We start from the raw sequence: 12,609 nt of genomic DNA, 5'->3' as shown, positions 1-12,609 counted from the left end.
AAGAGCAGAAAACGCATTAAAATTGAAAGTGAAAAACGAAATTTTTTCTAGAGCGAAAGGTGCGAGATTTTTGCTGACGAAAAGTAGAGGGAGTGCATGGAGCCTGTTTTTTGCAGTTGGCATTCTTGGAAGTGCCAACCTCTTTAACAACGAGTCCCCTACTTTTGGAATTCGACAGCTTTTTGTGTTTATTTCGTCAAGATTTCATCAAAGCCCGATTTTTGACGCGTCCTGTCATTTCGAGGACGATCCCTGTTAAATATATCACCTCCAGAGCGACTTAAGTGACCTTAAGACCGTTGGCAGGTGTGCCACTCCACGCCCGTCTGCAGCCCAAAATCACTGACGTTCGCCAAGAGCGAGGTCACCGAAGTGCCGCAGTGCGTCCGGGCGTTATGATGTTGTGTTTCGTGTGTGTTTTTAAAGCTTCTTTATGATGTGATGTGGATTTCTCGCTCGTGCTAATGATCTTTGTATCATGACAATCAGCATGTGTGATTCCTCAAGAAATCCACAAACCATGGCGCAGGAGAATGATGATATTAACTTAACCCCTCAAGAACTGCAGGTGCTCTCCGAACTTGACAGGTAAACTCTTTGGCTTCTTGTGCCTTTCTCTCCACTGTCAGCTGATTTTTGTAGGGATCAATGGTTAGGTTACTCTTTTAGGGGTGGGAATTGTCAAGTGTCTTATCCAGCCGAACGTCTTCATCGACGTGTCGAAATTCAGTTGCTGAGTCCTTTAATATGATTGCCTTAGCGGTCGCTAAATGAAGGTTAGAATGTTTGTTGATTTATTTACTTTTTTATATAACTTCCCTTCTCTTGATATTTTTGATCAATTTCGTTTAATTAGATTTTACTCTTTTGATATAACTCATCCGAACACTCGTGTTTCATCAGAAGTGTCTAAGTCTGGGTGTAGATGAACAGTTATTCGACCCACTTACTCTCTTGTATTATGTCTTGATGCTTTGATGACTTTCAGAGGTTTCACCAAGAAGATATACCTACACTTCCTGGCACATTATCTATACTATTCGCACCTTACCTTTTAATTCTTTCATTTTGGTAATTTTGCTAAAACCTTGAGATGAGTCAAATGAGGTCAGTCTTGGGCTGTGAGTCACTCCATTAGCTTGTGTTAGAATCAGCAGTATGTTAGACCTTGCCTTTCATCTAAAGTGCTGCCAATTCAGGCCATATTTTTCTTTCTCGTTATGAATTGTAAATGTTATAGGTCCTATTTTAGATGACTGTGTTAATAGTTTGTTTATTTTTCTTGTTTACAGTCGTCTCTTCGGATTCTTAAAGTTGAATGCACCCGAACATGCAAAAACCAAGGCATTGGTATCAAAGGTATGTTTTCGTGTTTAAGAATCAATTTAAAGGTTATCAATGTTTTATGGAACTTGTATATTGGTGTCTTCTGATTTGTAACATCTCTTTGTATGCTTTTTTTCTGTCTAGGCTATCAAGTATTTGCAACGGATGCTTGTTCAGGCTCAAAATGACAAGATGCAAACTGAATTTAAAAAGCCTTCAGCACCTAAAAGGAAGAAAAAAGATCCGAATAAAATTGCCAAGAGGGAAACGGAGGTAAATGTATCAGTTGGTGATAACAAGACTGTACCACCTCAAGGTGTACCAGATAAAAAAGATATAACCGAAAGTTCTGACAAGAAGGTTGAAGAGAGTGCATCTACAGAGCCGAAGGAAAACGTTCAGAAAGAGAGCCCAGAAACTCCTCAAAGCAGCGGCAGTGGCGATACTGTTGAGAAGCTCGATCTTGCTGTTGTGAAAATTGAGAATGTAGACGATTGTATCTCAGAGGAAACAAGTAAAGAAAAGGAGGAGATGGATGTTGATCCTGTAAGCAAGGAAAGGGAAACAAATGAGAAAGAGGGTGACAGTGTAGCTGAGGGATCTGAGCAGTTGGAAGGAAGTGATAAGGCAGATTGTATAGTGAAGAAAGAAGAACAGGGTGAAACATCAAACCCAACTCAAGAATGTGAAAGCAATGTTGGTGACCCAACTACCCAGGACTGTGATAGCACTGATGCTGCTGCTCCTGACCACGATGAAAATGAAGAGGAAGCTGATGGAGATGTCGATGAGGATGATGAAGAAGATGAGGATTTAAAAAGACTGAGCGAAAGTGACAAAAACATAAACATCGATCCGAAGACGTATTGTAAACTGGGTCATTTCCACCTTCTTCTTGAAGATTATCCTAAAGGTATTTATCTGTTGACATTAACAACTATATTGGTTCCTGCCCTAAAATCAACTGCATGGCTAATTTGATGTTTGAATTTTTTTTTCAGCTCTGTCAGCGTATCAGCGATTTTTTTATCTGAAAACTGATCACTGGAAGGATCCCACATTCCTGTACGGCCTCGGATTAGTCTACTTCCACTACAATGCGTTTCAGTGGTGAGTGTTGCATGGGGTGCTTTGATTTTCTCAGCCAGACAGAGAGGCCTGTGCGCCCGGCGTTGTCGGAATGAACTCGATTTGAGTGCCGTAGAGCTGGGTGTTGAGCTGCCCCCCCGTGGCCTGCCTGGCCTGCCTGACCTTGAACGGGCCACGGGGGCGTGGCGTGGTCCTGCGAAGCATTGCGAAGCAGACTCCTCTCGTGTTGGAGCGACCTGAACGGCCAGCTGCGATGGCTAATCCTCATTTGCCATGAGGCGTCTGCCTGTCCCATTGGCCAGGTCGGTTGGGAAGCCCACTGCCAGTCGAAGGGCAGGGCACGGCACGGCGGCGGGGCGTGGCGGCAGGGGCAGGCCCTCGGCCCCGTGGACTTGGACTTGGTCCGTCCTGCCGGCCCCGCTCCACGCTACACGCCGCCTAGCCCTTTTGGTTGTTTTACTCCGTTGGGCCCCAAGGCGCAAGCGGCGCAAGGGGCCGACCGGACGGAGGCCGACGGAGAGGAGGCGGCGGCGGCGGAGAGGTCAACGACTGGGCCGGGAATGCCGCCCACTGGCCGCTGTGCCGTGGCCGTGCAGGCCTTGCCCCGTGCCGCTGGACCAGGAGGACTCCGTGAGGACTCCCGCAGCCCGCTGGACCCGCTGGCTCTGGCTCGGCTCGGCCCAGACTCCCTCCCGGTCCAAACTCTGGAGAAAGGTGCTGGCCGGGCCGGCAGCGAGCGGCGAGCGCAGCAGGCCCTTGCCCTTTGTTCTTTGTTGTCGGCCGTTGCTCGGCCCTGCCGGCCGGGCTGGGACGACCGCCGTGGCATTGCCGTGGCATGGCCGTGGCTAGGACGTAACTGACTCCTGCGTGCGTTTGGGTTTCGCCCCGGTTGCCATCAAGGGGGCGTCTTTGGACTGTGGGCTATCGCCTATCTTTCGTCGCTCCGTCTCTCTCGCACCTATACAGGACGCCCCATGAGTGCGAGAGAGACAGAGTGACGTAAACGACTCTCTGAATCAGTCTGGCGCGCGCCGCACGTGGCGCTATCGCCGTCTGTCGCCGGCATGGCCTGGCGGGTACCTGCCAAAAGCGGCGTCGGCCCGTCGGGCTGACTGCTAGGCCTCGCGGGCTCGCGAGCCGCGGCCGCTCTCTTCCCCGCCGAACGCCGAGCCGTGCCGCGGCGGGCCTCTTACGGCCGGCCGGCCGGGGCCCGCTGTCCTTGAGGGCATTTAAACAGCCACGTCACACATGTGGCCGGCCGGCCGGTCGGCCGGGCAGCGATCGCTGGTCCTTCCCGCCCCGGGCGGATTCGGGTCGGGCCATGGGAACTCTTCGAGGCGACTGTCCGAACCGAAGATTCCTGTCGGTGCGGCTCGGCGACGGAATCGCCATTCTTGTTCGCCTTTGCCTTTGCCGCTCGAGGGTCGCAAGGTAGCGGGGCAACCGCGGCTTGCACATGGGTATCAGTCGCGGGTCGTCGGGTAGAGGCCGAACGCTAACCCATCCGGACGCGTAGTCACCAGCCGCGGGGCGGGGGAGTGGGGGGGGGGGTACCCGTGGCCACGGTCACTGACCCGGACCGCTCGAGTACACGTGTAGGGTGCGTGGCGGGGCGTGGCGGCAAGGCAGGCAAGGCAGGCAAGGCGCCCCTCTAGGCGCCCCGCCCCCTCCCGCGCTCGCTTCGCGGTGCTTCGCGGCGTCCCCGGCAGAGGGCGTCGCTGCTGGTCGCCGCGCGCTCCGTTTGATTTTGGCGCCGAGCGCGCCGCGGTTGTGGTTCGAGCAGTCGCCGCGAGATGGCGTTGGCTGTTGGGAGCTCGGCTCTCGCTGGACGCCTCGACGCCGGGCCGGGGGTAGCGACCACTGCGACCACCTACAGCGGATCTGGATCACGGTCCCGCGATGCGAGGCGATTGACCCCGCGCACTGCGGCCTGGCGAAGAAGGAAGGGCGGACGTATTGGCCCTCGCCGCTTAGCCCAGCAGCCGAGCCATTCAGAAGAGCCCTTTCGTCGCTCTGTCTCTCTCGCACTCAAGGGGCTCTTCGTAAGGGTGCGGGAGAGACACAGCGACTAACCGATCTTTTGAATGGCTCGACAGATTGAGAATCGTTTTCCTCGCTGTCTCTCGCACTCGTGGGGCGTTCCGTGGAGGTGCGAGAGAGACGGAGCGACGACTCTCGAACGCCTCGCCCTCCAGCCGCACTCCTTATCACCGCGTTTGGCAAGGGGGTGTGAATTTTGACGTCAGCGTCGGCGTGCTGAGACCGATCTCCAAGGCACGTTTCGCCACAGGGCGTTGTGTACGTACAGGGGAGAAAGAAGCGCAAGGAGCAATCTGCGGTCTCAGAGGCCTGCCCCTGCCACCCGGTGGCTCTGCACTGGGGCGCCAGGCAACCCAACGGGCTGCGGGTGCTTGCTTATTCATCTGCAGGGATACCGTTTCGTCGAACCGAACGTGTGACCCCACCAATGGATTCCTCGTTCGGAGAGCAAACCATTGGTGGGGTCACACGTTCGGTTCGAGGCCCATTTAGCGACTCTGCGGCTCAAGACGCGTCTAGAGTTTTGGCCGCCTCCACCGGTCTTCTGGCCCACTGTGCGCCTTTCACACACGTGCTGCGCTTACTCAACAGGCGGCAGTGAGCGGCCCTGCAGACTGATTCCGCGGGGGGCCGCACTCCCTCCTGACTCCCTCTCGCTCTCGTTAGCACTCATGGGAGTGGTAGTCGGCGCGAGAGAGACTGATCGGACGACCGCGCTGCGCAATCAACCCTTTCGACGGCCAGGTCCCGCTGGCACTTGCCGCACGCCGACGAGGCCGATGCGTGTGTGTCGCGGTGACGGATTGGATTCCGCGATTCCGCCGTCGGGCGAGGACGACGTTTCGCACTTTTCCCGATAACGCGTTATCCACGCGGTGCTGTGTTTATCGCGTCAAGGCGGCCAGGCCTGTCCGGGCCGCACCCCCGCGGCGCTGCGCCAGAAGACCGGTGGAAACGGCCAAAACTCTAGACGCGTTGTGGGCTCAAGAGTCGCCGAATGGGACTCGAACCGAACGTGTGATCCCACCCATGGATTCCTTGTTCAGAGAGCAATCCATTGGTGGGGTCACACGTTCGGTTCGAGTCCCATTTAGCGACTCTGGGGCTCAAAACGCGTCTAGAGTTTTGGCCGCCTCCACCGGTCTTCTGGCCCACTGTGCGCTGCAGTGCCAACCGTGCCAACTGATTTCTAGAGGCGTTGTCGCGCGCTGTCTCTCTCGCACCTCTAGGGGACGCCCCGTGTGTAGGAGAGAGACAGAGCGACGAAATCAGTCTCCCGGTCGCGTCGTCGGGGCCGTGCGAACCGCGACGCCCAACACGGCACGCGGCGCGCCCTCCCGGCATCGCACTCCCGAACCTGTCGTCTGATTCCGAGAGTCGTTTTCATCGCCCTGTCTCTCGCTCCTAACAGGGGAACGTTTTCAGGTGTCAGGAGCCGATTGCTCCCATACTTTGGGATCTTAAAGACCATTTCAAGAAAGAATTTTCGGCACCCACAGTTCGTGCTGAAAGCCACTACAACGCCCTAAAATGAAAGTTCAAGGTCAGGGCCGGCCCGTTTTGGCCAAGCCGTCGGACGGCGGCCAGTGGCCAGTCAGTCGGGTCACACGGCGAAAGTGCGTGTGTCACTTCGAGTTGTCACTCCTAGTGTTGCTAGGCCGTTGGCATTGCCACCGCGGGTCATACCGAAATCCACCCCACCACTCACCACTGTTTGGTCAAACCTGAACAGTAAGGAAATCAACTTCGCAAACTGCACGATCTTGCGGAATCCCTGTTTTCCTACCCTCTTCTCGTTCCTTTGTTTCTGTTTCTGAGGGTGCACCTTGCCTGGGTCGGCGCTTGCTCTGGCAAGCCTTTGGGGACTGTGGCGACTCCTCGGGTGTAAAGGTCAGGCGTGCCTGGCTCCAGTTGAGCCTCCAAACTTCCAGTGGGCCTCTAGCCAGCTTCTTGTTCGACTTGTCGTACTTGCTCGTCTGCGCCTAGCGAGTTCCCCAATGAGGTTAAGTCTAGCGAGGGCAAGCGAGCGAGTTGCCTCTTCAGAGTCTCTCGCAATGCCAGAGGGCCGCTTCCGAGCACCGTCTCGATGACCCTCCTAGCCAGCCCCACTGAGCTTGTACGCGGGCGCGGGCACTTGCGAGATGTCCTAGGGTATTTGTGCTCCACCCCCAAAAACAAAAACAACGAAACGAGGAAAGGATAGGCTCGGATCGTCAGAGGTCCTGCGGTGTGGCAGGGGTAATGGTGTCCCGCACGGTGCTGTGGGTCCTTGGAAAACCTCTTCTGATCCAATATATTTCATTTTCAATTTTTAATAGGCTGGGAAAATTCATAAGACCTTTTCAAACTAAAACAATTACCATGGCAAATTGTAATTTCTGCTCTTAAATTTTTTCGTCGGGAACTAAGAATCATCTGCTTTCATGGACGTTCTTTGAAGTTAAATTTTTTGGTCAAGTTTATGAAAATTGGTCAATTTTCAACTTTCATTTTAGGGCGTTGTAGTGCCCGACTTTTAGCACGAACTGTGGGTGCCGAAAATTCTTTCTTGAAATGGTCTTTAAGATCCCAAAGTATGGGAGCAATCGGCTCCTGACACCTGAAAACGTTCCCCTGTTAGGAGCGAGAGACAGGGCGATGAAAACGACTCTCGGAATCAGACGACAGGTTCGGGAGTGCGATGCCGGGAGGGCGCGCCGCGTGCCGTGTTGGGCGTCGCGGTTCGCACGGCCCCGACGACGCGACCGGGAGACTGATTTCGTCGCTCTGTCTCTCTCCTACACACGGGGCGTCCCCTAGAGGTGCGAGAGAGACAGAGCGACGAAAAAGACTCTCGGAGTCAGTCTGCTGAACACGCCCCGCACGGCCTGCACCGCGGCAGCGCTTCATCTGTTGATACCCGTCGCGCCATCCCCTCTTGGGACTCCAGCGGGACGGGGAGCAGCTGCCACACTCGCAATGCATCGCACTATACGTACGTAGGACATTGCCGCTGCAGACGGATTCCGAGAGTCGTTTTCGTCGCTCTGTCTGTGTAGGTGTTCGATTAGCGGAGACGCCGTGTTTCCAGTGTGTCCACGCCTTGGTGTCGGCGGGGCCGCGGGGCCCTGCTGGCCGCGGCTGGCCGTCCCGCTTTGCCGCGGCCCGAGGCGCTGCGCGCGCTGCGATGCGGAAGGGGGAAGGCCCTTGGCCCTTGGCGGCGTCCCTTTCCGGGTGGGGGCCGTGCGATGCCCTGCGCGGGCGGGGCGGGGCGGGGCGGGCCCTTCGGGGCGGAAGGGGAAGGGGGTTGGAAGGGAAAGGGCCGGCCGAGCTGGCAACAGCGCCGAGCCCTTCGCGCTGCTTGGCGCTACCCGAGCTACGCGCCGCCACCACCACACTTGCCAGTATTGATTACTGGCCCGCACCGTTGCCGCGCCGCGCGCCGCGCATCTAGGCCATCTAGGCCAGCGTGCTGGCGGCGCGGCGCCGCACCACAACACGGCGGCGGCGTGTTTATTACGCCGTGTCGCTTTCATTCATTAGCATTCTGATTGTCTCATCCGTCGCGGCGCAGCGTGGCGCGGAGAAAGGTGGGGCGGGTCGGGGCGGCGCGTCCAAGCCAGCGACCAGGTCGCCGGCGGCCGGACGGCTCGGGGGCGGCCTTGCCGGGGACATCCCGACGCGGCGCGGCACGCCCGTTCATGGATCTAGGACGTTGTGGCGTGTGGCTGCGAAGGGGGTCTCCCAGGTTTGCGATGTGTGAATTGACACGCCGATGCCGCCCTCGTGAGGTTTGCGACCCCGTCAAGGGTGGAGCTTCAGCCGTCGTCGGCGTGCTGAAGGCGCGGTGCATAGCCTGCACCTTGGCGGCGTCGGAGCGCCCCTGCGGCGACGCTCGGCGACGCTCGGCGACGCTCCGCGGGGTCTAAGATTGCACTTGGGGTAATTGAGCGCGCCTTGCCGTGGCGTGGCTTCGTTGGGAGGGGAGGAGGGGGTCGCGGTGGCGCCGCCATGGCCGCGCCGCGCGTAGTCACGTAGTGCACCGAGGACGACGCCCCCCGCGCCCCCCCGCTCCGCCCCGCTCCGCTGCGGTCTAGGAGGAAGACACGGTGCGCGGTACCGAGGTGCGGCCGGAGGGTCGCCGGGGCAACGTACTACACGGCGGGGCCGGAAGCTTCCGAAGGGTCTGACGGGGTGCTGCCCTGGCCTCGGCCAAGGGTCCGCGTCGAGGGCGCGTCGCGGCGCCCCGCTTTAGTGGCGCCTGTTCGAGCCGACGGCCCTTTCGGCATCTTGCCGGAGAGATATTCGCTGGCCGCCGGCAAGTTGGCATGGCGCGCGCCGTTTGGGGCGCCGCGCTCGGTGCAGCGCAGCGTGGCGCGGCGTGGCGCGGCCCGGCCATGAAGCGTCCGATGCCCCCGACGCCGCCGCTGCAAGTCCATGGGGTGGCGGGGTGCGGGCTCGGGGTGCGGGCTCGGGGTGCAGGGATGTGACCAGGGACGTGCCCGGGTCGATTTGGCCGGCGGGGGCCTCGGGGGCATCGCACCTCGTGGCCGTCCCGGCCGTCCCGGCCGTCCTGGCGCACGCACTGCTTGTCGCTGCATGGCGCTGCACTGCACGGCCGTGGCCGGCTGCTGTGCCGCCACGCAACGCCTTGTTGTGTCTCCATTCGATCTGTTGTGCCGGCCAGCGCTTTCGAGGGGGATGGGGGGAGGGGGCACCGCGAGGCGGCTGCGATTTGTGGCGGCATCCGCGGCAGACAGCACTCGTTTCGATGCACACGTTGTTTTGTGGGGCCGAGCCGGGCCGAGCTGGGGCAGAGGGTTGGTGTCGCGGTGTCGCGGGGTGCAGGCAGACAGCTGCACCAGGTGCACGCTCAGCGCCCTGTTGGCACCACGCGGTGGTGCGCGTGGAGGGGGCGGGGCGCCTGCCGCGCCTGCAGCAAGGCGTCGACTTGCAGTGTGCTGTGCCGTTGGCTGCGCTGTCACCACGGCGGCCCCCTTGCTGCGCGGGGCGTCGCGACGTCGCGACGTCGTGGACTCTATCCTGGCCGATGCCGCGTAAATAATGTTGTAGTGGATGGCGGCGCCACCGCCACACACGCCACGCCCCGCCCCGCGCCCGACCCGTCCTGACCCGATGGACGGGCTGTTGAACCTGGACGCCCCGCCCCGCCCCGCCATGCCCTGTGGCTCCCCCCCCCCCCTCCGCGACGCTCTACGCGCACGCCGCCGCGTCCTGCTTGCTCTGCTTGCGCTGCAGTCCCGGACTGGTTCCACCTCGAAATAATAATAATGCAGACCGGACGCTATCTCGCCGCCTCGGCCAGAAGAAGAAGAAGCAGCGGCGGCACACTGCATGATTCCGTGGCTGCGTCGCTCGCAGGGCGCTTGGCGTGCTTGGCGGCGGTGCGAGGGAGACGGAGGCGGCTGACGCGATATTATGCAGCTGATGCTCGCCGACCGCAGATTGGCATTACTACGGCGCGGTGCAGTGCGATGCAATGCGAGGTGCAACGCCTTGATGACGGCGCGGCGCGGTCTCATTCCGAGAGTCGTTTCCGTCGCTCTGTCTCTCTCGCACTCATGGGGCTCTCCGTAAGGGTGCGAGAGAGACAGAGCGACTGAGCGATCTTCTGAACCGCTCGGCAGAGAGGCGCGCGGCGCGGCGCGTTCGTTGCACCTGCCGGGCACTGCAGCAGGCTGAACCGTCCGCGTCTCCTCGCTCTGTCTCTCTCGCCCCAGACGCCCCGTGAGCGCGACAGAGACAGAGCGACGTCCGCAGTGTTCAGCCCGCCGCCGCCGTCCTTTGTGCCGCGGGCACGGCGGTTTGGGGGGGGGGGGGGCTTCCTCCCTCTTCCCCACTTTTCTCCCGATTTACTTGTCCGGCCGAGCGGGGCAGCGGGGGCAGCGGGGCCCTTTCTGGAGCGAGTCCTCGCGGTCGCTACCACGGCCCTTCGCGGCCCTTCGTCGCTCTCTCACACTCACGGGGCGTTCCGAGAGGGGTGCGAGAGAGACGGAGCAGCGGAGCACTGCTCTGCTCTGCTGCTGCGGCGCGGCGGAGCGGAGCAGGCGGAGCGGTCTCGTCCGAAACACGGATGCTGGGCCGGGAGGAAGCGAACAAAGGGGTGCGGAAGGTGGCGTGAGGCGCGGGCCGAACCGTGTGGATGTCCAGCAGTGGCCAGCACTGGTAGCGGTGTGGCTCCTCCTGGTGGACGCACACACTCGCACTAACTCATATTCTCAGTCCAGGACGGAGACACACACACGCACACAAACACAAACACACACACACACACACACACACACACACACACACGATCAACTCTTTGAAGAAATGAAGCGGTGCGTGGTGAGTATGCGCACGGCGCCGCTGTATCTGATGCACTGCACCCCGCCCCGCCCCGCCCCGCGGGAATGACTCCGTCATAACATGCAAAGCGGGCCTGCGCGGCGCGGAGTGCCAAGCTCCGGGGAAGCAAGCCTTCTCGCCCAGGTCCGCGGCTCCGCCTCGTCACCGTCGCGGCGGCGCTGCGCGGCGCGCCTCGCAACAGGTCTCGGGCGCCGTCGTCGACGTCGTCGTCGTCATCGGCGCGCCGGTGTTTTTATCGCGAGGCGCCGCGCCGCGTTTTACATTTTTTCGCTAATCGAACGGGAGCACGCACGCGACCTTGGCGGGCGCGGTGCGCTCGGCGCGGTGCGTGACTGCGTGACAACATGCAAATGAGGGGTGCCCTGCATGTGCTGTCGGCGCGCTGCGCCCAGCACTGAAAAAACTGTTACAGTAGATTTTACTGAACGCGTTCAGTAGACCCTTTGCAGTATATTGTATGGAGCGCGCAATATCTGCTACTGTTCGAGTGGCAGTAGATTCCACTGAACAGTTCAGTGCGCGCCGTACAGTAAATGCTACTGCAGTCCGGTGGATGCTACTGCACCTTAGTCGTCGGGCCCCCCACCATACCCCACCTCACCCCCGCCGGAGCCCTCGGCTCCACCCGCGCGCTTCCCCCTCCCTCGCTCCTTTGGAGACGCACTGGCGCGCTTTTGTCCGGGCCGCACCGAAACAGATGTGCTTGTGTACCGTCTCCAGATGCAAGGCCCTCATCGCGCAGGCATGGCTAAGTGGTACAGTCATGGCTCTGTGATCGGGCGGCCCGGGTTCAACTCCGAGTCGTGGCCGTCGCAGTTCGTCGCAGCGAGCCAAGTCGAAAGCTAAGATTGACGAGTGTGGAAAGGGGGAAAGGGGGGAAAGGGGGGTGGGGTGAGGCTGGGCCGCGGCCCCCTCCCCCGACTGCTTTTGACCAGCAGTCCCATTTACTGTACGCGACCAGTAGCATCCACAACAATTTTGTAGTAGCGTCTACGGAATGGCCGTTCCGTAAAATCTACTTGAATTCCCAGCTAACGATATTCTACTGTACGGTTCAGTAAGAAAAAATGTTACGTCCGTTGGATACACTGAAATTTTTTTTCAGTGAGTGCAGCAGGCAACTGCATCGGCACGCCGGCGACTATGGTGCAGTACACCCCCTTTGCAGACTGATTCCGAGAGTCCTTTCCGTCGCGCTCTCTCGCTCTCTCTCTCTCTCTCTCTCTCTCTCTCTCTCTCTCTCTCTCTCTCTCTCTCTCTCTCTCTCTCTCTCTCTCTCTCTCTCTCGCACTCGTGGGGCGCCCCGAATAAGGTGCGAGAGAGACAGAGCGACGACAACGACTCTGGGAATCAGTCTGCTGGACGCGGGGCGGCCTGTGATTGGCGCAATATCCGGCAGGACGGGCATGCCAAGCGCTGCCAGCACCGCACCGAGCTCAGTCCGAACAGTGCTCTCGTCGCTCTGTCTCTGTCGCACTCGCGGGGCGTGCCGTAGGGGTGCGAGAGAGAGAGACAGAGAGACACAGAAGCGGCCCGTCGCGCCATTTCCGACCGGAAGTGCAAAAGGGGGGGGGGGGGGGTGTCGTTCCGGCCAGGGGGTGGCTGCCGCCCCTCGCCACCACGCTACGCACCTGGACGCCCCTGGACGGACGGCTGGCCTGGCTGGCCTAGTTTCCAGGTAAAATGATTCATTCGACGGCCTTCGTGTCCAGGAGGCGTTGTGACGTGACGGGTGCGTACAAGCGCACGCCCCGGCACGCCCTCTCTCACTCACTCGCTCGCTCACTCTCTCACTCAATCACTTAC

General features: G+C 59.6%; 1 protein-coding gene across 1 annotated transcript in view; it reads left to right on the top strand.

Moving 5' to 3' along the window:
- The first annotated feature begins 341 nt into the window (after nt 1-341).
- The window catches only part of LOC117645710 (histone demethylase UTY), a 41,553-nt gene continuing 29,285 nt past the window's right edge, over nt 342-12,609 (top strand). Inside the window, exons 1-4 of the mRNA XM_034386045.1 lie at nt 342-588; nt 1,293-1,359; nt 1,471-2,239; nt 2,328-2,436. Of these exons, the coding sequence (XP_034241936.1) occupies nt 479-588; nt 1,293-1,359; nt 1,471-2,239; nt 2,328-2,436 (1,055 nt within the window). The 5' untranslated portion in view covers nt 342-478. The remainder of the gene's footprint in view (nt 589-1,292; nt 1,360-1,470; nt 2,240-2,327; nt 2,437-12,609) is intronic.

The sequence above is a fragment of the Thrips palmi genome, unplaced genomic scaffold, assembly GCF_012932325.1.
Source record: "Thrips palmi isolate BJ-2018 unplaced genomic scaffold, TpBJ-2018v1 HiC_scaffold_19, whole genome shotgun sequence".
Lineage (NCBI taxonomy): Eukaryota > Metazoa > Arthropoda > Insecta > Thysanoptera > Thripidae > Thrips > Thrips palmi.
Note: the sequence above shows the minus strand (reverse complement) of the source record. Positions and strands in the feature narration are given on the sequence as shown.